General features: G+C 46.3%; 1 protein-coding gene across 1 annotated transcript in view; it reads left to right on the top strand.

Moving 5' to 3' along the window:
- The window catches only part of LOC147883568 (arginase 1, mitochondrial-like), a 102241-nt gene that overhangs the window by 32428 nt on the left and 42164 nt on the right, over positions 1-27649 (top strand). The window contains exon 4 of the mRNA XM_087399414.1: positions 2017-2150. Within this exon, the coding sequence (XP_087255540.1) occupies positions 2017-2150 (134 nt within the window). The remainder of the gene's footprint in view (positions 1-2016; positions 2151-27649) is intronic.

Below are 27649 nucleotides of genomic sequence, written 5' to 3'. Positions count from 1 at the left end.
CCCATCCGTACCTCTCCCCCGCCCGTACAACCCGTCAGCAGCAGCTAGTACCGTACAGCCCGTCAGTAGCAGCCCTTATCTCTCCCTCCGTACCCGCTAGAAGCAGCCAAACTAACCTTGACCCCAAGTTGGGCTAAACCCCCAACCCAACCCGAGGGTTAAGTTAAGCTAGGGGGTTCAATAGACAACCAACTATGGACTGGGGTACCCTCTCCTCCAAGTCCCCCTCAACTCCTTTAACATCCATCAGGACTCGGTACTCTACAATTGCAGCCATGACACCCTCTCCATATGCACGGAATTACCAACAAGAAGGCTCAAAACGACCCATCCTTGGGCAATAGGATCAGATTTTTTATTTGCAGCAGGCAGTGAGAGAGCTACGATTGGAACTGGCAGAAGTAAAGGCTCGACTTCACATTTTGGAAGGGCCTAGTAAGCAGGTAGTAATGATGAGGTTGTAAAATCTTGTAAGGATTCCCCCCTTACCCCGCAGCTAGTCCCTGTAGTCAAAGATCTTGCTCACACTGAAGTACACGCTGCTAAGAAGGAAGTGATTGAGAAAGTGGACACCAAAGCAAGTAAGTCTGATATTCAAGCAGAGATTAAGGAACACGAAGCTAGATGTGATAATGTGCTAAAGATTAGAATAGGGGGGCTCCCAAAAGATTGGTACAAAGAGGAGGACACATATAGTGAAATAGTGACAAAGATCAAAGCAAGCTTGCCCAACATTGAATGGGTGGATGATGATGAGCAGGATGACGACGAAGGCCAGCATTTATTTTGCACTATAAAGGTCATGCAATCCTTACACTGAAGTCAAAAGATATGCGGATCAAGCTTCTTCGACAATCTTACAAGTTGAAGGGCACCAAAGTATGGATAGCAGAGGAGCTTACACAAGCTCAACTCAAGATTAAGGCAACTGAATCGGCTAGAGTTAGGGCTTCCAGAAAGGATGGAAAATGGGCAGTTTACTGTGAAGTCGTAGCACTAATCAGAGAGTTTAAATCAAAACCAAAAGACTCTTAGTCGTAAACTGATGCATGGCTGTTTACTCCTCCAAACTATCATGTAGGTACTCTAAATAATGTGGGTTGCTTTTTGCACTCCTTGGGAGCTGCCATGTGCCCTCCCTAAAGCAGATGCACTAGAGGGTTTCTTGCTGTCCCATAGACCTTTTGGTCTCCAATGGACATTAATAGTCTTTCTTTCTTTCTCCCTAGGCTACCCTCTCTCTCTCCCTCTCCACCATGCACCTTCAGTACCATGCATGTTGAGGTGGTGGGGGTGTCCAAGTGTGGGAGCATATGCTTAAATAATTGTATTGATCACTGGTGAACGTAGATAATATTAGCTGGTATGGGTGGTAGCTACTTCCTGGTATGCATGATAGAGTTGATATATGGGTGTATCATGCTTTAAAAATGGTATTTAGTAACTGGTGAGTGCTGATGATGTTGGCTGGTATGTGTGGTAGCTATTTCCTAGTATGCATGATAGAGTTGATGACATGGTTGTCTTATTTTATTTAATACAGTTGGGCATGTTTCTGGATTCATTGTAATTGTTTCCTTGTATTTGTGTTGGTTTGTCAATTGTTTCCTTGTGTTAACATTGTTGTTTCACATGTGTTCTTCCTCTCTAATTTTTTGTTATCACCCTTTTGTTTCATAGTTTTGGTTGTTTGGGTTGGTATTTTATAGCTAGCAATCATTCTGTCTACCCAAGAGATTCTGGAATCTTTCAAAACCAAGATGGCATTTTTTAATGCTTGGATATTGCTGCTTTCTAGTTTTTTTTGTTTTTCTCTTTTACTCTTCATTTTGTTTCATGTCTAAGTTAAAATCTTTTCTTCCCTTGTCTCTTTCTCTCTCTTTTTTGTTCTTTTGACAAAAATTGAAGTTGTAAGATTGAATATATTCTAGTCTTATGAAGGTGTATACATGTATACACGGACATAGGTAATAGGAATGCTATTCTCCTTTTTGACCTTGTTTTGTTATATTGCAGGGAAGGAATTGGCAGATCCGAGGGTTTTAACTGATGTCGGTGATGTTCCAATCCAAGAGATGCGAGATTGTGGCATTGGAGATGAACTCTTGATGAAAACTATATCGGACTCTGTTAAGTTAGTGATGGATGAGGTAGATAGAGAGAACAAGGAAGCCACATGTTAATTTATAGTTAGGGACCGTGGGTTATGTTATTTAATTTGACAGGCTGGCTCTTATTTTTAATTTCATGTCAGCTAAATGTGTGTGATGGGATCCCTTTTGGGATGATTTATGTTAAAATCAGATCATATGATAAGTAAACTGATTACTTTGTGGATACAGCTGATTAAATGTAGGCATCTCTAGAGATAGCCAGGAGGTCCCTTGTTGGAGATACACAATATAGTCTTCTAAGAGAATTCTCCATAATGAACTGCAGGTGGTAGCACCAAGTCATGCTCTATGTAGATGAGAAAGAAATAGCAGCGACATGTGTCCAAAACCTAATGTTGTAAATGCTCACTTTGGAGTATTCTAAACCACATTCCAATGCTTGTAGAGTGAGGTCGATTTAAACCACTTTGGAGTATTTTCAATACCTGCCAAGGTCTTTGTCTTCAAAGGAGCCACTGCACATAGAGGTTGAGCATGCCTACATACAAGACTGTATAAAGGCTTCCATGCAGATCGTGAGCAATACCCAAAAAAAATTAATGAACTACTGCAGGTGGATACTGCAGGTGGATGGTATTGTAACACCAGGTCATGCTCTATGTAGATGAGAAAGAAATAGCAGCGGATATTTACATTGTGGTGACACTGCTAGACTGAGGCACATACTTTCCCTAGAAGCGTGGCGTCACAGCATTTTCTTCCTATCGACAGAGTTCGTCTTATGCACCTCCTCATTAGTTTTTTTGGGTATTGCTTAGGATCTGCATGGAAGCCTTTATACAGTCTCGTATGTAGGCATGCTCAACCTCTATGTGCAGTGGCTCCTTTGAAGACAAAGACCTTGCCAGGTATTGGAAATACTCCAAAGTGGTTTAAATCGACCTCACTCTACAAGGATTGGAATGTGGTTTAGAATACTCCAAAGTGAGCATTTACAACATTAGGTTTTGGACACAGTTGACCATTTATTTGATCATAATTAAAGAATTTTCCATCTAGGTTAATTATGGTCAAAAGAGTTCTTCTATTAGTCAAAGAATTGACTGCAGTCAAAGATACTTGACTTTGGTCAAGTAAGCCTGACTTCGGTCAGGAAGACTTGGTTTATACCAAGAAGGTTAACTGCAATTAACCAAGATGTGCCAACTTCGGTTGGAGAGACTTGACTATAATTAAGGCGCCTCGACCCTTGGTCAAAGCCCCTTAATCATGATCAAGAGCGTTGACTCCGGTCAACCAGAGAATAAATATATTTATATATTTATTATGTGTGCACATGTGTTCAGTGGGGATGCCCACCGCGACTAGAATTAGTCCACAGTGTATTATTTGCATGCAAAGCGCTAACAATTAATGGGTGCCATGGTGGTGTGCTTTAATTAATTGTTGCAGCAGGTACTAGGAAGGATTATTTTTCCCAAGTGCTATGGAGTCTAACAAGCATCTAGGAGGTTGTTCGCGTGACCAAGTGCTTCGAAGACTCCAGAGTTGCCCTTAGTGGCATGTAATTAGGAAAGTAATTTAGAATTTGACAAGTGGCTTGTTGCCAAGAAAGAGAGCCTAAGAGCTCATGTAATTTTATTCACGTTTTGGAATTTGTAACAACAGCTTCCACGCTGAACTCATGTACTCCAATTCTCTGTGATGAATAAAAACCTTAGGGGGGTCCAGCCCAACGATTGTCTTGGGCCCTATTATATCTGTAGAGAGAGGGAGAGAGAGAGAGTTTATGAGAGTGTATTTGCTGTCTTTTCTAAAGGAGGTTACATTGGTATCAGAGCCTACAATCGAAGCTTTTTCAAGCTTTGACGATTGGGTAGACAAAGCATGAAGAGCGCAAGCACTAATGAATATGTGAATAAAATCTTTGCTTGAAGCCACCTTGATCGCACGCTTGTTGGTAGATGCAATGAGCGCAACAGGGATTAGCAAGCATGGCCATACTCATTGTGCCGAGGTTCAGACAGGGATTAGCATAGCAACGTGGGTCCATGAGCAGAGGAAGAAAATGAAATGAACAAGAAGCAAGTAGTTCCGTTGGCAGTGATCATCTAACGGAGGAGAAGCCGACGCTACTTGCGACGCCAATTTTTTGATGCTTGCAAACCCGACTATGGTCAGATAAAGACACGTGATAGGCATTCCGACTGAAGCCTTGCAAAGTCATTTCACCAAGGGACTGATAAGCGGCGGAAATCCTACGGGCATGTCTTTACGCTGGCACAAGCTATGACGCAACAAGCTTTACCACTCCAAAGTTCTTTTGGTGCATTCCATGACGCAGATACGTCAAAGTACTGGATAAGTGTATGCAGAAGATCCCGCAACGGATGGTCTCCAGAAGGTGCGATGCTGATCATTTCACAGCCAAGGTCTGAAACCTTGGGCTCTTGATGACGTGGCAGGTTAGCCGACATGTGGCTCAGCAGATGACGTGGCAGCCAGCTCAGTAGATGATGTGGCAGCCAGCTCAACAGATGGCGTGGCAGGCTGACGTGTTGAACCAGTGGCTAGGTTAACAGTGGTTAGTTAACTCTGGTTAGAGGTTCAGTTAGTTGGTCTAACCAAACCTGACTGGTTAGACAAACCAGGTTTGACCAACTAACCTTGGTTGTAGTTAACCAGACCATAGCTGGTTAACTAGACTACAGTGGGTTGAGTTTAGTTGGGAGCCAACCAAACCAGACCAGAACTAGTCTGGTTAGTGAAACTAGCTGGTTACCCATCCAGTTACTGTCAGAGAGAAAAAAAAAAAGAGACAGTTGCAGAGATTGTTTCTGCCAACAGTTTTCACCCACCTGAGAGAGTTTTTACTGTCAGAAAAAGAAGAAATCACAGAAAATCAGAGATTTACAGAAAAAGAATATGCATGCCTTTGAGCGGTGAAAAGAGGGAAAAATAGATGCTTTTTGAAGTCATTTGCAGTAGCCAGAAAAGGGGCACACAGCTTTGAGTTTATGCCTGGAGTTGACAGCCCGGCACTGGCATAAGTTGTGAATGCAAGACACCTCTTGTTGAGGTAATTTTTCTCTTTGAAAAGCAAAGGCTGCATGCATTAGTTGCATACACAGTGTGTGTGAGAAACTTGCAGATCTCAGACAAGATCTCAGACAAGTTGTAGGAGAATGGCTCAATCACCTATCCACAAGATAGGGATGCACATCCAAGATAGAGAAGTATGTAGCAAACTCATCAAGAATTTGAGCAGATGGTACGCATTCGTATGCAGGAGATGGAAAAACTCAGAAGGGATCCAAGAGCTTAGCATTTGTTTCAAGCAGAAACTATGCCTGATGTAGCTTATCATGTGCCAATGCCAGAGGCACACTCTGGTGTACAGCCCGAGAGAGAGGGATCTTATAGGGGACGGTCTCATAGCAGGAAGAGATTGAAGCATCATCACCGATCTCCAAGCCCTTCACCGTCTACCTCAAGCTCAACTTCTGTATCTTCTTCTTCATCAGATAAACCCTCCAGGAAAAGAAGGAAACACAAGAAGTCTAGGAAGAGCAAGTCTTCCAAGACCAAGGAATTGAAAGATGGAGGTAAATCTGTCAAGTTTGACCTATAATGGACAATATGGTCATACAGACAAAGCACTGCAGTAGTTCATTAGGCAGTTTGATGCTGCATTCGGTACAGAAAACTTTTCAGAATCTTCCAAGTGGAGAATGGTTAGTTTGCACTTGACAGCGACAGCTAGTGCATGGTGGAGTGCACAGACCACAGATGGGTCAGCCCCAAAGAGGTGGAAGGGCTTCATGAAAGCCTTCTACTAGGAGTTCATGCCTAAATAGTTGAGAGATCATGTCCTTCAAGATTGGGACAGTTTACATATGGATACAGGGGATATAGTGGATGTGTACAATCAAAAGTTTTGGGATGCTTATTTGCAGGTTGTACCCTTCAAAAAGATCTCCAAAAGAACCCAAATGAGAAAGTACAGAGCAGGTCTCAGTTCAAAAATTCAAGCAGTGGTGAATGCTTTGAGGGAAAAGAACATTCAAGACATTATGCATTCAGCTTCAGTAGCTAGTCTCGTGCAGATACAAGATCCAGCCACAGTGCTATCCTTGCATGCAGGAGGTACTGAAAGGAACAAACCTGATTTTTCAAAATCAGAAAAGAAAGAGTATCCCAAGGTTGAGAGCCCAGCTCGTCTCCTTTTTGCTCACCAGTACTTTAAGTACAGAAGAAAGATGGTTCTTTTCGAATGTGCATGGATTATCGTGCATTAAATAAGATGACCATTAAAAATAGATTTCCAATAGCACGCATAGATGATGTGCTTGACCAGCTCAGAGGAGCAACAAATTTTTTTTTTTCCATGAAAAAGACTTCTATTAAGTAAGAACAAAAACCCGCGAGAGCAAGCTCAAAGCGGAATACATCATGAAATCATGAGGATAATAAAAAACCCCCTCAGAGTGAGGTGGAAAGAAACCAAGGCTAAGGCTGAAAGTGCCATCTCAACCCTGTAGTAGATTCAGAGAAGAAAGGAGAATCCTTCCATTCCCTGAAGAAAGAAGCCCTCCTAGCTGAGGCTGCATGGGAGTCCCCCTGCATACCCGTCCATACGGCCATCAGAGTGTGTACGATGTCTGTCCAGATACTAGCCAATGTGTGCGAGGGATGAACCTGAGTACCCTCCATAGCCTCTGTGCATCTGGATCTCCATATATGCCAGGCTGCTATGCTCGCTATAATCTCCCAAGAAGTATCCACAGAGGCATGTACAGCTGTAAAAGGACGGTGTGGAACCACATCCAACGAGCAGAGCTCAACCCGATGACGTCGAACCGAAATGGCCCGGGAGGAGTCAAGTCCCTCATAGAAAACCTGAGGTCCTGTAAGAGTAAGCCATGCCACCGAGCCCCAAGTCATAAAGAGTGGGGAATGGGCAAAGTGACTGAAGATCCTGGCTATCCCCATCCAAATCAATCTCGCCTGTCTGCAATCCCATAAGCGATGCTGAATAGACTCCGAAGCAGAAAGGCAACGAGGGCAAGTAGGGTCGGCTCCGAATCTGGACCTCCAAAGGTTCACTGCAATCCCTCCATGAATAGAAAGCCAGAAGAAGATAGTGATCTTTCTATTCCTGTGGGATTTCCAGAGCCTCCTCCAGAAGTACCTCTGCTGATCCGCAGTAATACCAAAAGTCTCCCAATGAGGAACTCTGGAGGGTCTCCAGCCTCTACTACTGAGCTGAAATCTCCTGGCATTACTGACCGTGTAACGAAAGAAGGGGATGGTCTTCTCTCGATGCCCCGCGTCAATCCACTCCCACTCTCCGGGGTCCCACTGTAAATACCTGATGGGAACTCCTCCATAGAGCCAAAGTCTCCAAGAGCCGGTGGAGACTAACTGGGGGTCAGGGTCTAAGAACCACTCTGAATCTGATCCCTGCATCAAAAGGCCTACGACCCTGATAGGCTGATAAGCAGACTCAAGCAATATATCATCTGTAGATCTGAGCAATCTGCCACCATCCTGGACACTGAAAACCAAAGCATCCTCCTGTGCACCTCGGAAGGCTAAGACCTGAAGTGGAACCCTGCCTCTCGAGAAAGTACCTGCCCAAGTGGAGGTAGTGAGAGGCAAATCATCTGTGTCTATCCAAGCCTCTGGAAGGGCTGACTCAATCTGCAAGATCCTCCCTGCACTCCCTCTGAGATGTCCTGTCAACCTTGACTTGGTTTCCTCTGGAAGCCTACGGAAGGCTTTCCAAGATCCCAAAGAAGAAGCAGGTCCCCTCTCCCACCTGGCCCACTGCATGTAGAGTGAGGCACCCAGTGGTCTGCCACGATCATCTAAAATACTGTCGTTCCACATGATGGGCTGCCTATCAATCTCTTCTCGGGAGGAAGGAGGAATCCTCCGAAGAGAGCTTCTGAAACTAGCCCAAGCTTTCAGAAAGGCAACCATGAGAGGGGATGAAGGTGATCTGAGGTGTGCTGAGGTGAAAATCCATCTAACACTGCTCATCCAGTCTCCTCCTGAGGAAGGTGTGCACCTCTGTATGCTGCTGATAAGAAAGTCCTTCCACAGTTCCTGTCCTGGCATAAGTCCTCGCACCACTATCTTGCAAAGTAAGGCTCTGCACTGTAAATCTGGATCAATAATATTGAGACCCCCATCCTGTGTAGGGAGGATGAGGGTCTCCCAAGCCACTCTGGCTAAGGCATCTGCTGTGCCATCAAGCCCAGTCCAGAGAAAGTTCCTGATCGGTCTTCTGAGCTGAATGATGCAGTCCCTAGAACGGCACCAACATGAACAAATAAACCAGGCCGTGGCCAAGAGGACCTGGTTGACCACCACAACTCTAGAGGCAAGATCCAGCTTGGCTGAGCTCCAAAAGAGAAGCTTCCTTCTGATGCTCTCCAACACGGGAGCAAACTGCTGCGTGGTAGAAATACCCAAGCCGACCTGGCAGCCCAAATACCTGATAGGCACACCCCTTTGAACCCAAGTGAACCCTATGTCAAGTCCCCAAACTGGAGTGTCCTCATCATTGATCCAAAAGCCATTGGATTTATGCCAATTTATCTGCGCCCCTGCCGCCAAGCAAAATAAATCCAATGCTGTCCTGAAAGAAGTCAATGTCTGTGGAGAGGCATCCAAATAAATCGTTGTGTCATCAGCCAACTCACTGTCAAGCAGCTCCTCTTCTCTTCTGATAGGAAGTCTCAGCCCAAAGATGTCAGCTTGAGATCTAACATAGATGCTCATAGCTTCGGCCACGAATAAAAAAAGGAAAGGAGCAAGGGGGCATCCCTGATGGACTGATCTCGAAATCTGAAATCTCTCACCCCTTACCCCACCAATAAGTACCTGGCTATGGGCTGATCTGTACAAAGAGGAAACACCTCTGATCCAAACATCAGTGAATCGTAAGCGTAGAAGGGTGCCCTCCAAAAAACTCCAATCTACTCTGTCATAAGCTTTTTCAAAATCCAACAGTAGAATGGCAAGATTCTGGCCACTCTGCATGGCCCACTCTGAAACTTCCCAGAAAGAAAAAATGTTATCAAAAATACTTCTGCCATGCACAAATCCCGTCTGAGTGTCGTGGATAAGATCAGGGAGAAGTGGCTGCAATCGGAGGCTGATAGCCTTGGCCAGAATCTTGTAACAAGTCCCCAGAAGTGTGATAGGCCTCCACTGGGACAATAAATTTCTGCTACCTCCTTTTGGGATAAGGTGGATGAGGCCCTCTGTAAGCGATTCAGGCATCTCGCCAGAGTCCCAAATGGCCTGCATGGCTGAAGTAATATAGTCTCCAATCATATCCCAAAATGCAATGAAAAAAGACGGGGTGAGGCCATCTAAACCTGGGCACTTGCCCTTGTGAAGGGCTGAAAGTGCAGTCCTGAACTCTGTGTTGGTGAAAGGTGCGTCAAGTAGAACATGCATATCCGGATTCACCAACACTGGGATACTCTGCCAAATAGCCTGTCTAGCATCCTCTATATCGTGTGTCTCAGGATCAGCAGTAAGGAGGGTGGCATAGAAATCTGAAGCTATGCGTAAGATGTCATCTGGCTCTGTCTATAAAACCCCATGTGAGTCAATAAGCTGAGATACACTCTCTCTACTATGTCTAGGGCCAAGAGTAGAGAAGAAGTGTTTATTGACTCTACCACCCATCTGAATCCAGAAGGACTCCCGTGCATGAAAGGCATACTCTGCTCTCTGATCAAGCAATAACTGCAGATGAGCCCTCGCTGCAGCAAGGCGCTCCTGAATCCAAGCATCTGAAGGCCGTTTCTGCTCTTCCCTCTGCAAAGCTGCTAACTGCTGGCGAACACCAATCTCACGTCTGAGAATATCTCGTCTCCTGGTAGAAGCAACTGAGCAGTAAAAGTCGCTAATACCAGAGAGGGCAGCGGGTAAATGTGAAGGATGTGGCTGCCCTCCGTGGACATGAGCAAACCATACCCGTAGGGCTGCCTCTGTAAGGTCCTCCTCTGTGTAAAAGGCATCTGGAATCCTGATGCTGGCAGATCGGCCTCTCAAGTGAGGCTCTGAGATAGCCAGAACAACAGGGAAATGGTCTGAGGTGGAAACCCCCGCAGCAATGCATACCGATCCACCTCTGTCTAGTGCCCAGTCATCTACATAAAATCTGTCAATGCGTGCATGAATAGGCATCTGTTGCCTCCTGTTCGACCAAGAGAACAGGAGGGACTGTGGCTGAATAAGAAAGGCATCATCACACCAAGTATCTCTGCCACAGAAATGGAAAAGGAAGGCATCCCAAGCTGCTCTCTCCAAAGAGTGAAGTCCGTCTTCTCTACCCCCTTTTTTGTCTGAAGGTAACTCGACCATGTTAAAGTCACCTCCAATCACCCAAGAATCCACAATGGGGGCCCAGGAGAGCAAAGTCTTCCACATAAGGACACGTTCCCCTCTAATGTTGGAGGCATATAGGTTGAGGAAGCCAACCTTACGCCCTCCAATCAAAAGAATAATCCACTGAGCTCTAGAGGGGATAATGACTCCGTGCCCAACAACTAAGGGGAGAACCGACTGCGAAACTGAAATAGAAGTGCCTCCCCTAGTGCCCAATGCAGGCGACCAAAAAGTATGTCCTGAAAGCAACTTGCCTGACTTGGCACAATCTCTATAATCCAGCTTGTGCTCTTGAATAAATAATATATCAATGGGACCCCCAGTAACACCTGGATGAAGCTGATCCCGGATCAGCTGTCTACGGCAGCGATGTGGGACGCCACCTAGGCCCTGTATGTTCCAACTGATAATCCTCATCGACGGGAGGATGTAGAGTGGAACACCTTACCCGACCTAGTGGCGGAAACAAACCCCTCAACAGGGGAAGACCTCCTGCTCGAGGAGGGAGGGAAGGAACCCAGTGGTGGAAAGTCAATAGGGGAAAGAATCCTGGCACCTGAAGAAGAAGCCCTGTCAATAGGAAACCCAACCACTGGCTCCCCAAAAGTAGCGGGCACAAACTCCTCCTCTGGGAAATCTGAACTCTCTGCCAAGGCTGAAAACGAGTTCCTGTGGAGCAATCCAGACACCGGAGTACGAAGGATCCCTTGTGAGGGAAGAGGATCAACAGTGTAAGCTATCCCCTTCCCCCTATCCAAGGGAGGGAGTGAGGAATGCTCTCTACCCTGTGTCTGCCCAGCCGCGGAGATCTCTCCGTCCTCAAGAGGAACATCTGGCACTGCTGGATCTAAGGAAGAAGCTGCAACTAGGGAGGAGGTCGAAGCTTCAGCGTCTCGTACTGTGCAAGGTGAGACAGGAAGGACAGCTCGAGGTGAAGTAGAGTCTACTAAGGTACCCTCGTGAATTGAAGGAGGGACCTGCACACGTACTGGAACCCACTGTAAAGCGTCGCGTGTGCCTGAAGGAGGTGGGGGTCGAGGAGCAGGTGAAGGACCTGTACCACCCCCCTGTCGAGGCCGAGGAATAGGTATTGGACCTGTACCACCACCTGACTGAGCACACCTGACTGAGCAGGACCGCCACGTGAAGAACGAGGAGCAGGAGTTGGACCTGTACCACCCCTCTGTCGAGGTCGAGGGGCAAGTGCCGGGTCTAATCCCCCCCCCTGTCCCCCCTGTCGATTCCCTGAGGCGGTAGCTGTACCAGAGGGCTTCTTAGGCCTTTTCTTCTTCCTGGGGCAATCCCTGGCAAAGTGTCCCGAGGTCCTGCAAATCCTGCACTGGTCCTGCCTGCCTGAAATCTCCACTCTCTGGCGAAAAAAGGAACCATCCGGGCGCTGGATCATGACGTGGTCCATCTTGAGGTTAGGATCCTTGCAAAGGACCCTAACTCTAGGAACCCCATCAGCCTTGGTTGCCTCTGCTGCAGTCAATGGCAACCCAAGGAGGGGTGGGATCTCAGCAACTGCGCCAAAATGCTCCCCAATAACAGAAAGAAGTCGATGGTAAACCTGGGGAAGCCCGGGGAACCTGATGAAGAGCGAGAAGAATTTCTTATCTGCCTCAACTGGGTCGAAACCAAGGTGAAAGGCTTCAAAGAAGATCTTCCTGTGTCCTAGGTGTAAAAACTCGGCCTTGAGCATAGTGCTCGCAGCCTCTGGAGTGTCAAAAACAACCTGGAAAAAACCTCGTCCCAGAAGGCGAACTTCTACCAATCGAGGAGCGAGGTCTGGGGGGAGAGCCGCAAGCATCCAGTCTCTGGCTTGGGATCTGGAAGGGTGAGACCCGAAGATGCGTGCTAGCAAAGTGGTAGAGCACTCAATCTCCATATCCTTCTTGAGCTGCTGCAACTCGTCTTTAGAGAAAGTGATAGTTTTCGCGGCCGGTGGAGATGGAGTAGGATTGGCGGACGGGGAATCCATCGCCAATCAAGGTGAGGAGGCTGACTCGAACAGAAAAAAAAGCTCCTTCCGTTCCAAAAAAGCTGCGAGGGGCAAGGGAGGGGAAAGGAGGCTAGGAGGAAGCAGGGGGGAAGGGGAGGGAAGGAGGAGAGGGGCTGGGGCTGAGAGGGGAGAGGGGCAAGTTGAGAGGGAGGGAGGGGAAAGGAGAGGAGAAGAAAGGGAGGAGTGAGAGGAAGAGAGGGGGCGGGAGAGCAAGCAGGGAGGGGGCGGGACAGCAGGGGAGGGGGCGGGACAGCAAGGGAGAGGGGGCGGAGGCAGGGAGAGGGAGCGGAGCAGCAGGGGGGAAGGGGCGGAGGCAGGGGGGAGAGGGGGAGCAGCAGGGGGGAGGGGGCGGAGGCAGGGAGAGGGGGCGGAGCAGCAGGGGGGAGGGGACGGAGGCAGGGAGAGGGGGCGGGACAGCAGGGGGCAGGGGGGAGCAGCAGGGGGGAGGGGGCGGAGGCAGGGAGAGGGGGCGGAGCAGCAGGGGGGAGGGGACGGAGGCAGGGAGAGGGGGCGGGACAGCAGGGGGGAGGGGGCGGAAGCAGGGAGCAGAGGGAGCGAGCGAGGGATAGGCAGGGGGAGGGGGCGGAGCAGCAGGGGGGGAGGGGGGGGAGCAGCAGGGAGGGGCTAGGGACAGGCTGAGGGGGGAGAGAGACGGGCTGAGGGAGGGGGAGCAGCAGGGGAACGGGGAGGAGCAGCAGCTCAGACGTGCTGTGGGAGCAACAATTTTCAGCAGAATAGACTTGAAGAGTGGTTATCATCAAGTCAGAATACAACCACAAGATGTGCATAAGATTTCGCACTACATTTGGCTTGTATGAATACTTAGTGATGCCTTTTGGGGTGACAAATGCTCCAGCCACATTTAATAGAATGATGGATCTCATCTTCTGAAAGTACAGGCACTTCACGAGTAGTTTCTTTGATGATATCGTAGTCTTCTCAAAGACAGAAGAAGAGCACAAGGAACATCTTGCTTTGGTGTTTCAAGAACTTCGAAATCATCTTGTTTTGGTGTTTCAAGAACTTCGAAATCATCAGCTTTTTGACAATAGCAAGAAAAATGAATTCTTTTTGGAAGAGATCCATTATCTGGGGCACATAATAGCCAAGAATGGGATACAGATGGATCCTGCAAAGATCCAAGCCATCCAAGAATGGCCTGAGCTGAAAACTGTGCATGAAGTCCATAGTTTTTGGGACTTTGCTCCTATTACAGGAGATTCATCAGGCATTTTGCTGATATTGCAGCTCCACTGCATGACCTTACCAAGAAAAATGCAGCTTTCCCAATGTCACAGAAGAAAGCATTCAATACACTCAAGGAGAAGTTAACTATAGAGCCTATTCTTGTAGTCCCGGATCTCTATCAATCTTTTGATGTTAAGTGCGATGCCTGTGGAGAGTGTGTTGGGACTGCATTACATCAGAATGGACATGTAGTAGCATACGAAAGCTGAAGATTGCGTGATGCTGAGAGATATCTGGGAATCTATGAAAAAGAATTGTTGGCTGTAGTTCATGCTATGAACACATGGAAGCATTATCTTTTGGGTGCAGATTTTATTGTTAAAACAGATCACCAAAGTTTGAGATATTTTCTAACTCAGACAAAACTCTCCGAGAAGCATATGAAATGGGCAAATATGCTGTCAATGTATCATTTTCAGATTGTCCATACTCTAGGAGTTCGGAACAGAGTGGCAAATGCCTTGTCCCGAAGACCCCAGGTCAACAATGTGACTATTGCTTATCATCAGGACATGGAAGGCATGAGGGAGCAATACGCTAATGATGCAGATTTTGGTGCTTTTTTACAGCAAATGCAAGAGGGGCAGTCCACCAGTCACTATTCCCTGAAAGATGGGTATCTAATGAAGGATGACTGCCTATGCATCACCCAGGAGATGAGGAAAAAGATTTTGGAAGAATGCCATGCACCTCCCTATGTTGGACATAGAGGAATTATAGCAACAACTCTAGCCCTAGAGAGGTATTTCTTTTGGTTAGGGATGCAGAAAGATATACATCAGTTTGTTACTGAATGCCTTACGTGTCAAAAAGTAAAGTATGATAGACGGAAGGCACCTGGCCTACTTATGCCTCTTCCCGTGCCTCAGGCACCGTGGGAAAGTATTACAATGGAGTTCATATTTGATTTGCCAAGATCAAAGTCAGGGAATGATGGGATATGGACTATCATTGATAGATTCAACAAGCAAGCTCATTTCATTCCGGTTCGCAAAACCATAAAGGCAGATCATATGGCTAAGCTTTTCATGGCACATATCTTTAAGCACCATGGTATGCCTAAGTCCATTGTCAGTGATTGAGATCCCAGAATGACCAGTCTATTCTGGAGAGCTTTATTTGAGAATATGGGAATGAATCTGAATTTTTCTTCTTCTTTCCATCCCCAGACAGATGGTCAAAGGGAAGTAGCAAATTCTACAAATTCTACAACATTGGATATGCTGAAATGCTACGTGGGTGATCGATGTAGGTTAGGAGTCTGTTTAGGCATCTAGAGTAGGCCGGTGAGAGGCTGTGATCAAAGTGTATGTCGTGATAGGTGTCATACTTCTTATGTGGTGTGTGTGGTGTGGCTAAGCGTGGGGTGGCGATAGTGAAGAATAGGTATGTGTGATCAGCTCTTGGAGGGAGGTGGATGAGCTGCAGGAGGTCCTTCAACCAGAGCAGATTGTGTACCATACTATACGCAAAGGCCCTTTGGGCAAGGAATTTTACAGTTACCTTGTAAAATTCAAGAATTATACGGAATTAGGTGCCAAGTGGATGGATGAAGACAAGTTGTCTGATCATCCACAGCTTTTGGATGTTTACAAGGAAGCTTTTCAGTAGAGGTCAACTGAATAGAAGCCCAGGGGATGTCACCACAATGTAAATATCCTAAGTCAAAATTCAACTGATCATTTATTTGATCATAATTAAAGAATTTTCGATCTAGGTAAATGGATCATAATTAAAGAATTTTCCATCTAGGTTAATTATGGTCAAAAGAGTTCTTCTTAGATGCTCGTTGGGGAGAGACTAAAATGAAAACGTTTAGACTTCACAAGCAGTTGTAGCTTGAATGAAGAGATTTTAAACTACCTTTTGATTAGCCTTCCCCTTTAGTGCTAGCCTTCATCATGGCTGAGTCTGCCCTTCACCTCCGGAGTGTCGAGAGAAACTCAGTATGAAGACTTTGTATAAATGGATGCTTAAGTATGTGGATTTGTATGTGTGAGAGAATATTTTTATACTATGGTCTACACCCATTGTTGGGCACTGATGACGTTAGTGGGGACGTCATAGTAGCTAGTCCCTGCTATGCATGATGGAGTTTATGGTTTTCAACGTTGTGAGTGACTATCATGAGATTGAAACTGCACTATGTTGTGTTTTTAGAGGATGAGTTTTGGAATGTTCCTGGATTCATCTAGGTATATTCTTCTATTGGTCAAAGTATTGACTACAGTCAAAATTACTTAACTTCGGTCAGGAAGACTTGGTTTATAACAAGAAGGTCAATTGTGGTTAACCAAGATGTGCCAACTTCGGTTAGAGAGACTTGACTATAATTAAGGTGCTTCGACCCTTGGTTAAAAGTCCCTTAATCATGATCAAGAGCGTTGACTCCGGTCAACTAGATAATAAATATATTTATATATTTGTTATGTGTGTACATGTGTTCAGTGGGAACTCCTGTTGGAAGACTGAAAGGAAAGAGTAGAGTGGACACAAACTCAGAATACTTGCATTACTTGGTTGCTTGTAGAATGAAGAAGAGTGAGGTCCTTAAGTAGGCACCTCATACATGCTCACTGACATCACTGATGACTTCAGAGCTCCACAATCATCTCCTCAATCTGCTCCTAGATTCTCTCAATCATCCTATGTGGCTCTCCACCACCTAACTGTGCTTGTGGGCACCTAACTGTGCCTCTAGCACTCACACATAGAAACATAAGGTGTGCCTGAGGCATACACCTTGAGATATCCCAACAAACCCCCCCTCAAGGGAATGCCTCAGGCTATGTCAAGGATACATCTAGTCTCATAGTTTCTCATGCCATCTCATGGTGGTCAAGGATTAATCTATGGCTAGGTTCTCATGCTAGCAAGGGTTCCCTTGGGTGTAAGGTAAACAAAAGGGATACAAAAAGACCTTCCAATGGTTATCTCCCCTGCATGTACATGCACACAATGTCTGCAGGAGGTACCATGGAACAAAACATACACATGGCCTACATCATAAGGTGACCAGAGTTGTTTACAAAACACACAAAACACAATAGTTTATTTTCATTCATTTTGGAGGACTATCCAGGCTGAGTACCTTGACATAAAAAGAGAGATCTGGAGCATACATAGAGATGATTTAAAATGCATAATCTTCAAAGGATGCCTCATCTTGTGGAGGCAAAATATCCATGTCAAGGCAAGGTCTTACCACATGGGCAGTGTCTAGTGCCTTATAAGATGGTACTATGATAGAACAAGTGGATCTGAAAGTCATATCCTTCAAGAGAACAATTATCTTGTCATCTCCATAGTTGTGTAGAGAAGCATATCTTAGGTATGTGACCTTCATCTTTTTCTTGTACTTGGAGTCAAATAAAAGTGCCATGAGAGGGTAGATCTCTGTAGTTGCTTCCTTTTTGGCAACCATTGTTTTGGCAATCTTCAACAAGGAAGTCAGGTTGGCATTTTCATCCTTTGTAGCATAACAAGACATTGCTTTATGTTTTGGCTTTTCACATATTTTGCATAAGCAAGCCATGAGAGGCTCTAACCCAAGTATTGGGTAGTGTCTTCTCTCTTACAGAGCTTAGAATAACAACTGAAATGCTTCAAAATATAAGCATTTAATGTAGCAAAGTCTTGTGACCAAATTTCAAACAATGATGCTTTCACTTACATGCTTCATAGAAGTGGCTAAAATGAATACTTTCCAATCAAAACCAGGTCTAGCAATTCAAAAAAAAAATGAAGCCACACTTGTACTGAAGTTGTTGAAAACTTCAAAAAACCAGAAATGCTAGAGTAGCATTTTATGTAGCATCATCTTCAAAAACTTGTCCAAAACTGTCAAAACTGAAAAGCTGAACTTGGAGGGCTTGTAGCACACTCTTCAAAGCAAAAGAAAGGGGGCTTTCTGAGGCAAAAGAAAGCTGGTATACCACAGTAGAACCTCTGGGAAGAAGAGGCGAAAAAACGCGTCAGGTCGCCTTCTCCTTCTTCAACAAAGTCGACTGGTTTTTCTCTGTTTTCTCCTTCAATATGCAGCCATTGCTGCTCAGATTTCAGCACAAGGTAGCTCTAGGTATGGAGAAGCTTGCCCTGAAAGAAATTAGAGAAAGAAGGAGCAGGTGCAGAGAAAACGCAGCAAGAAGAATCGACGAAATTCGTACACAATGGCGACCAGCAGAGCTTGAAATTCTTCAATTCCTTGCAGCCCGAAATTCGCCCCAACAAGAGGGATCTCCAGCTAGAAGGGCGTGGGAAATGGGTGAGAATCGGAGGAGAACAAGCTCAAGCAAATTTTTGGAAGAAGAGGGAGAGATGGTGAAGAAGAAGAAGAGGAAGAAGATGATGATGTGGCAAAAATGGGCTCAAGGAGGATCAAATGGCTCTGATACCATGTTGGAAGACTGAAAGGAAAGAGTAGAGTGGACACAAACTCAGAATACTTGCATTACTTGGTTGCTTGTAGAATGAAGAAGAGTGAGGTCCTTAAGTAGGCACCTCATACATGCTCACTGACATCACTGATGACTTCAGAGCTCCACAATCATCTCCTCAATCTGCTCCTAGATTCTCTCAATCATCCTATGTGGCTCTCCACCACCTAACTGTGCTTGTGGGCACCTAACTGTGCCTCTAGCACTCACACATAGAAACATAAGGTGTGCCTGAGGCATACACCTTGAGATATCCCAACAACTCCCACTGTGACTAGAATTAGTCCACAGTGTATTATTTGCATGCAAAGCGCTAACAATTAATGGGTGCCATGGTGGTGTGCTTTAATTAATTGTTGCAGATACTAGGAAGGGTTATTTTTCCCAAGCGCTATGGAGCGTAACAAGCATCTAGGAGGCTGTTCGCGTGACCAAGTGCTTCGAAGACTCCAGAGTTGCCCTTAGTGGCATGTAATTAGGAAAGTAATTTAGAATTTGACAAGTGGCTTGTTGCCAAGAAAGAGAGCCTAAGAGCTCATGTAATTTTATTCACGTTTTGGAATTTGTAACAACAGCTTCCACGCTGAACTCATGTACTCCAATTCTCTGTGATGAATAAAAACCTTAGGGGGGTCCAGCCCAACGATTGTCTTGGGCCCTATTATATCTGTAGAGAGAGGGAGAGAGAGAGAGTTTATGAGAGTGTATTTGCTTTTTTTTTTGTGAAGGAGGTTACATTGGTATCAGAGCCTACAATCGAAGCTTTTTCAAGCTTTGACGATTGGGTAGACAAAGCATGAAGAGCGCAAGCACTAATGAATATGTGAATAAAATCTTTGCTTGAAGCCACCTTGATCGCACGCTTGTTGGTAGATGCGATGAGCGCAACATGGATTAGCAAGCATGGCCATACTCTCTGTGCCGAGGTTCGGATAGGGATTAGTGTAGCAACGCGGGTCCATGAGCAGAGGAAGAAGATGAAATGAACAAGAAGCAAGTAGTTCCGTTGGCAGTGATCATCTGACGGAGGAGAAGCCGATGCTACTTGCGACGCCAATTTTTCGATGCTTGCAAACCCGACTACGGTCGGATAGAGACACGTGATAGGCATTCTGACTGAAGCCTTGCAAAGTCATTTTGCCAAGGGACTGATAAGCGGCGGAAATTCTACGGGCATGTCTTTACGCCCGCGCAAGCTATGACGCAACAAGCTTTACCACTCCAAAAATCTTTTGGTGCATTCCATGACGCAGATACGTCAAAGTACTGGATAAGTGTATGCATAAGATCCCGCAATAGATGGTCTCCAGAAGGTGCGATGCTGATCATTTCACAGCCAAGGTTTGAAACCTTGGGCTCTTGATGACATGGCAGGTTAGCCGACATGTGGCTCAGCAGATGACGTGGCAGCCAGCGCAGTAGATGATGTGGCAGCCAGCTCAGCAGATGACGTGGCAAGACACATGGCAGGCTGACGTGTGATTTCACAGCCAAGGTCTGAAACCTTGGGCTGTTGATGACGTGGCAGGTTAGCCGACACGTGGCTCAGCAGATGACGTGGCAGCCAGCTCAGTAGATGATGTGGCAGCCAGCTCAGCAGATGGCGTGGCAGTCTGACGTGTCGAACCAGTGGCTAGGTTAGCAGTGGTTAGTTAACTCTGGTCAGAGGTTCAGTTAGTTGGTCTAACCAAACCTGACTGGTTAGACAAACCAGGTTTGACCAACTAACCTTGGTTGTAGTTAATTAGACCATAGCTGGTTAACTAGACTACAGTGGGTTGAGTTCAGTTGGGAGCCAACCAAACCAGACCAGAACTAGTATGGTTAGTGAAACCAACCGGTTACCCATCCAGTTACTGTCAGAGAGAAAAAAAAAAAAGGACAGTTGCAGAGACTGTTTCTGCCAACGGTTTTCACCCACCTGAGAGTTTTTACTGTCAGAAAAAGCAGAAATTACAGAAAATCAGAGATTTGCAGAAAAAGAATATGCATGCCTTTGAGCAGTGAAAAGAGGGAAAAATAGATGCTTTTTGAAGTCATTTGCAGTAGCCAGAAAAGGGGCACACAGCTTTGAGTTTATGCCTTGAGTTGACAGCCCGGCATTGGCATAAGTTGTGAATGCAAGACACCTCTTGTTGAGGTAATTTTTCTCTTTGAAAAGCAAAGGCTGCATGCATTAGTTGCATACACAGTGTGTGTGAGAAACTTGCAGATCTCAGACAAGTTGTAGGAGAATGGCTCAATCACCTATCCACAAGATAGGGATGCACACTAGAACACACCAAACTGACTCAACTTGGCTTCATATTCTAACAGCCTCCTATCTAGTTCCATCATGTGGTATGAGAGCCATGTTCCTCGCCATGCTCCCTCCTTCCTTCATTTCTTCCTTTCTTCGTAGCTCAACCTAGAGGTTGAGGGAGGCTGCAAATGGAAGCTTTCCTCCTCCTCCAAGGAAGACCTAGCCCTTCTTTTTAGCCTCTCCAGCTACTATAGTTGTGGCTGTGTACTCTATTCCACTACCTCCATTGAAAGCTACTTGCTGAGGCGGATTGACGTGCAGTTTTCTGAGACTTGCGGAAAATGCGATGAAGATATCCAGAGATATACGCCGAATCTCGCTCTGGGATCTAAAGTAAAGTTGTAGATGACATTCAGATCTACATTTCTCGTCTCACAATCCGAGGTCCGTATCAAAAGTTACGTCACTTGCAAGAAATGACAAAAAATATGATGCTGCCCGTAATCTGCTGCCTATGCCTCAGATCTTCTGGCCCCTTTTTTGCTCCAGCATGCTGCTGATTCCACCTTAGATTTTAGCCCTTTTCCGCTCCAGTTGCTCATGCTCTAACTGCCCGCTATTTTGCTCCACGTGACTTCACATTCTTTCCACCTTGGAGCTGTCACCTGTTGCGCACCATAAAGACTTCTCTTAGTTCCGTCGCATTGCCCGTGGAAAAGTTCAAAGGGGAGGGATTTCCTACCTGGAAAACGAGGATGCGAATTCTTCTTATGCGCGAAGGAGTCTGGGACATTGTTGAGGAAGACTATGAGGCCGCGCTTGATCAGCCACAATGCAAGATATGGAAGCAACAGAACGCTAAGGCCATCGCTATTGTTCATCTATGCTGGCTGACTCACTTGTTCATCATTTGGACTTCAAGAAAACTGCTTAGGAGATTTGGGAGCACTTGGAAATCCTTCTCGGTAACAAAATTACAAACTCCAAAGTGTTTTTGAAATTACAATTTTACAAATTGCAAATGGAGGATAATGATGAGTTCCGTGATCATTTAGCCAAGTTGCAATCGCTTGTGCAACAACTATCCAGTTTAAAATGTCCACCAGATGATGAGGACAAAATGGCGGTTCTCATGAAAAGTATGGAAGGGGTCTCTCATTTTATGAACAACCTTGAGGTTCTTTGCCTTGCAATGACCACCTTTGATGACATGGTGGCTCTTCTCCTTGAGAAGGATTGTCGTAACAAGGACACAACTGCAATAAAAAGACTCAACAAAGACCATACACTTTTTTTGAAAGGCAAAAGCAAGTTCAAAACCTTCAAATGTACTTACTACAAAAAATTTGGTGATTTGGAAGATCGTTGCTTCCAAAAGTTGGCAAAGCAACAATCAAAGGAGCATGCCCACTTGGTGCAGGATACCATCAATGAGGACGAAGAGGACGACACTCTGGAACAAGCACTTACCACTGAAATCCGCAATCTATCTCTCCCTCTAGAGGTAGACAAGAATGATGATTATATTTTTTGAGATTGATGTATTTGGGCACTTTGCCTTGGGTTGTTTCCAAAAAATGAATGAAATAATGTTGTGTGTTGGGTCAATAAAGGTTCTCTTCTTGGATAGTCTTTCTAAAATGATGGATTGCTTTTCATATCCATGGTGTGTGGCTCCATGTCCCTAATTAGTCCCTGGAGCCAGGAGGGGGATGTATTGTGGGAGCTATGTATTGGCGTTGATAGGGTCTCTACGATGTTGGTGTATTCCTTAGACCTATGAGCTGGTCATGTAGCCATGCTAGGACATGAGCCTCTGAGAATGTTGAGTCTCAAGCCATGAGAGTGCTTGCGTCAACCTTTGAACACGCTTAGACTTTAGCCTCTGAGTTACATAGGGTGCACAGATTAGTAGTCCTGTCATTGTCATGTTCTGTTCTTGGTTCCATTCCAGTAGGCCCTCACCTTTCCTCCATGGGGGGTGTTAGGAAATGGAGTCAATTTGAGTGACTTCTAGTGTGTTTTATTGAGTCCTAGGGTGAGTTCTAGACTATTTTATATCTAGGACTGCCATGTGTCATATTGGGAGTTATCCCATATGCATTTGGTACTTAGAGTGTATGTGTTCCTATCCTATAAAGGCATTGTACTTTCACTTGTCAAATCAATCAAGCTTCAAGCCTTTTTGGTTATGTAAGTACTTTCCTTTGGTTGTTGATTTCTTTCTAAGCATTTCATTTGCTTTCCATTTCCATTTCATTATGTTTGCTATCTAGCCTAGCCTAGCATGCCTCCTATCTAGCTCCATCAGATTTAAAATCATGTGTAGGAGATTAGTTCCTATCTAGCCTAGCCTAGCATGCCTCCTATCTGATTCCATCAGATTTAATATCATGTGTAGGGAGATTAGGTCAGAAATAGTCAAACGACTCTTAACTTTACTTGGGTGAAGTCCACCTCATGCATGAGATTTCAACATCTTGTCAGCTAGATGTGATTATCAGGAAATGGTCTTCACCCATTCCCTGAGCTGCTGCTGCTCCCCGCCTTCGGTGCTGCCCTCTGCCTTCCTTCCCCGCCCCTCTCTCCTCCCTCCCCTCAGCCCCCTCCCTACCTTCGCTTCCCCGCCTCCTCCCCCGCCTTTCCCCGCCCCTTCCTCCACCCCTACCTCCGCCTTTGCTCTGCCCTCCCAGCCCCCCCTCTCTCAGCCCCTACCCCCGCCCCTACCCCGTCTCTACTCTCAGCCCCTACCCCCGCCCCTACCTTGCCTCTACTCCGCCTTCTACAGCCCCCTCACCCCACCTCTACTCTGCCCTCTACAACCCCCTCTCTCAGCCCCTACCCCTGCCTACCCTCTCCTCTACCCTTAGCCCCTTCTCCTCTCCTCTACCCCCGCCCCCTTCAGCCCCTCTTCCACCTCCTTTCCTCTGCCCCTCTCCTCACCCCCTCCACCCTGCTTCAGCCCTTCTTCTCCCCTCAGCCTCTCCCTGCCTACCTCAGCTCTCTCCCCTTCCTGTCTCCTCCCTTCAGCCTTCTCCTTCTCCTTTCTTGCAGCATTTTAGTTGGACAGAGTTCAATTGTGTTCACGTCGGCCTTTCCACCCCGATTGACGATGGCTAAGCCTTCAGCCAATCCTCCACTTCCACCGGCCGCAAAAACCATCATTTTCTCAAAAGATGAGTTGCAGCAGCTCAAAAAAAAAGATACAGAGTAGGAGAGCTCGACTTCGCTCTTTGCTCGCATCCATGGGTCCCACCCTTCTAGGTTACAGGCCAGGGATAGATGCTCGCTGCTCTACCTGGAGACCTCGCAGGGCACCTCTCAGATGTTCGTCTACTTGGGCGAGGTTTCTTCCAGATTGTTTTTGACTCCTCGGAGGTAGCACGTATAGTGCTTCAGGCTAGTCCGTTAGCACTGGGCTCCAGGAGGATTTTTCTGACCTCTTTTTCATTGGGGTTAGATCCTGTCGAGGAAGACAACCGGACGACGTCACTCTTTATCAGATTTCCAGGCCTTTCTCAGGTGTACCATCGACTGCTACATTCCGTTGGAGCCGCCTTTGGAGTGGTTACTGAGTTTCCCCCCCTCCTTGAGATGCCTACTTCAGCAGCAGAGGCAGTCAGGTCCGATGGGGTACCGCGTGCTAGGATCATTGTCTCTGACCCTAACATCTCGGATGACCACATTATGCTTCAGCGTCCAGATGGCTCCTTCTTCAGAAAGAGAGTCGAGATTGGAGGGAGACAGGATCAGTGTAGGATTTGCAGGACCCTTGGGCACTTTGCCAGAGATTGCCCAAGGAAAAAGAAAAGACCTAAAAGATCCATGGGTGCACCTCATAGCTTCACCCGACTTGGACCTTCCTCACGACCATTTCCTCATGCACAGCTAGACCGGCTTCACATCCAAGACCATCAACCTCTCGTCCTGGTATTTCTACAGCGTAGACAAGACAGTCAGCACGTCCTGCTTCGGTCGTCCCCCATTGGATGCCTGTCAGAGTTGGTGAGCCAGTACCTTAGGGTACCACTAACGGGGCTATGGACCTGTCTCTTCAGGCAGGAGACATTCTTGTCTTGGTTCCATGTGCAGATGAGACTGCTCCTGCCTCTGTTCAGATACAGGAGCACTCACCTAGGGAGAACCTTTCTGCAGAGACCCATGCCTTACTTGAAAACAATGCCAAAGTCGTGGCTAAGGTCATGCAGTTTCATGCTGAGATCATGTAGCGGCACCCCCCTTCTTCTCTGGCATGTCTGTCTACACCTGACAGAGGTAAGAGGGTTATTGGTTCCATTCCTTCTTCCGCAGGGCTCCTTCGCACTGCTACGCTAATTCGCACTCTTGCGCCATAGGTACTTCGCAGAAATTCATTTTCAATTCTGGTAGACTGGGTTGAGTTTGAGGCAGAGGAGGAGTTTGTACTCTCTACGCTCGGGGAGCACATCTTCTAGACATCCGTGGACAGAGTTTTCTCCTCAGCTACCAGGTCGGGTAGGATTTTCCATCCGGCCTCCTCCTCTCGCAGATGAGGATTGTCAGTTCGAACGTTCAGGGCCTCGGGGGTGTACCTCACCGCCGCCGTAGATAGCTGATTCGTAACCAACTTCATTTAGGTGTTACTGGGGGTCCCATGGACATTCTGATGATTCAGGAACACAAATTGGATGCCAGGGATTGTTCCAAGTCGAATAAGCTTCTTTCAGGCCACATTGATCACCCGCCTTGGGCACCAGGGGAGGTGCTTGCATTTCTGTTTCTTCTTCTATACTCCCCTTGGTGATTGGACACTGGATCACTGGATCATAGTCTCTTCGAGAGCTTAGTGGATTATACTTTTGATTGGTGGGCATAAGGTTGGTCTCTTAAGCCTTTATGCACCCAATTCTAGAGGGGATCATGTTCTTTTTTGGAAGGAACTGCTCTCTTGGTCACATATTGCAGATGCTTGGATTATAGGGGGCGATTTCAACATGGTTGAAATGCCCTCAGACAAAAGGGGTGGTAGGGAAGGTGGCATTCACTCCCTAGAGAGAGCAGTGTGGGATGCCTTCCTTTTTCAGTACAGTGGCAGGGATGCTTGGCATGATGATGCTTTTCACACTCAGCCACATTCTCTCTTGTTTTCTTGGTTGAACAAGAGATTGCAGATGCCTATACATGCACGGATTGACAGATTTTATGTGGATGTGATTGGGCTCTTGACAGAGGTGGTACTGTTTGCATTGCAGCTGGGGTGTCCACTTCGGATCATTTTCCAGTGCTTTTGATGGTCTCAGATCCCCATGTGAGGCGCCACTCTGCCAGTGTTAGAATTCCAAATTCCTTTTATGCAGAGGAGGGCCTTATAGAGACAGTGTTGAGGACCTGGGTATCTCATTTGCAGGATGGGCAGATTTCTCCTTTAGACTTAGCCGCATTCCTCTTTGACATCAGTGACTTTTATCACTCAGTTGCTCGTATCAGGAGGGGTGAGATCCTTAGGCGTGAGATAGGTATCCACCAGCAGTTGGCTGGCCTCCAGAGGGAGGAGCAGAAGAGGCCTACAGATGCTTGGATTCAAGAGCGCCTTGTTGAAGCAAGGGCTCAGCAGTAGTCACTCTTAGATCAGAGAGCAGAGTATGCCCTTCGCGCTAGAGAGTCATTTTGGACACAGAGGGAGGTAGGGTCAACAAGTAGTTCTTCTCTACTCTTGGCCCTAGACATAGTAGGGAGAGCGTCTCACAGCTTGTTGACGCAGGCGGAGTTCTTCAGACACATCTAGATGCCGTCTGACGCCTCCCTTCTTATAGTAGATCCTGACACTTAGGCCATTAAATGATGCGAGAGTGGTTATTTGGCGACACTTACCTTGGTTGGTGACAGGGGATATGATTGTTTCACTTGATGCACCCTTCACCAACATAGAGTTTAGGATTGTTCTCTCTGCCCTTCACAAGGGCAAGTGTCCTGGTTCAGATGGACTTAACCCCCTTATTTTTTATTACTTTTTGGATCGGATTGGGGATCACATTACCTCAGCCCTACTTGCCCTCGTTGTCACATGGCAGTTGAGTCAGCACAGCATTGCCTTTGGGACTGCAGATAGGCGAGGACGATCTGGAAAGGTGTTGCTAGGATTTTCAGCATCTTTCATACAGCACCTTTCTATATGACCTGGGGTTCAGTGGCTTGGTTATCTCTTACTGGCCCTCATGTTTTTTTCGAGGGACATGATCTAGATCCAGCTCTCATTGTACGGCGACACTCAATGAAGTCTTGTTCCCTCCAGGATGTTCCCTTCACTCCCTTTCGAGCTGCTTATGCCTCAGCAGACACATCTTGGGAGATTTTGGCTAGCGTTGCAGCTTGGCATATTTGGAGAGCCAGATGTACAGAGGTGATGGAGGGTATCCAGGTTCAACCCTCCCAGGCTATGGCCAGTATTTGGACCGATACAGTACACACTTTGATGGCCATTTGGGCGAGCATGCAGGGATCCTCTAGAGTAGCCACTGCCAGGAGAGTTATTTTTTTAAGAGTTTGGAGAGGATCTCCCTTCTTCTCTGAGTCTTCCTCAGGGTTGAGATGGCATTTTCAGCCTCCACCTTGGTTCTTCATTAGCTCATTTTGGGCGTTTTTTCCCCTCATGCACTGCATGATGTACTCCCGCATTTGAGCTTGCTCTCGCGTTTTTTCTTTCATACTTAATGAAAGTAATTTTCTTGAAAAAAAAGAAAAAGAAGAAGATGTGACTATCGTGTATACTGAGATCCATCACCTTGTTGTGAATGTTGTAAATAAGACTGTATTGAAGATGGCAAAAGTAGACCATACTGAAGATGTTTAAGCCATATTGAAGATGACAAATCATGCGGAAGTTGATAGATCACTCTGAAGGTGATAGAGTAACATTGAAGGTGACATGGTCACACTGAAAGTGATATGAACACATTGAAGGTGTCATGAACGCATTGAAGGTGTATGCTGGCACTGTAAGTAATGTGGTCACATTGGAGGTGACAATGGTCACATTGATGGTGATGAGGTATTCTAAAGATAGCTAAAGATAGCATGCATGGTCATCAGCCATGATAAGAGCATGCTCCAATTGTAAACAACCATGTGCACAAGATTTGTAGAAATAACCAGCCAGGTTCTGAGTTCTTGTCACAAGAACTCACACAAAGGAAACTCACATGTGTGGTCAGTAAAC

The sequence above is a fragment of the Dipteris shenzhenensis genome, chromosome 28 (genome assembly GCF_047967505.1).
Source record: "Dipteris shenzhenensis isolate YYH24624 ecotype China chromosome 28, Dip_SZ_1.0, whole genome shotgun sequence".
NCBI lineage: Eukaryota > Viridiplantae > Streptophyta > Polypodiopsida > Gleicheniales > Dipteridaceae > Dipteris > Dipteris shenzhenensis.
This window is presented reverse-complemented; position numbering and strand designations above follow the sequence as displayed.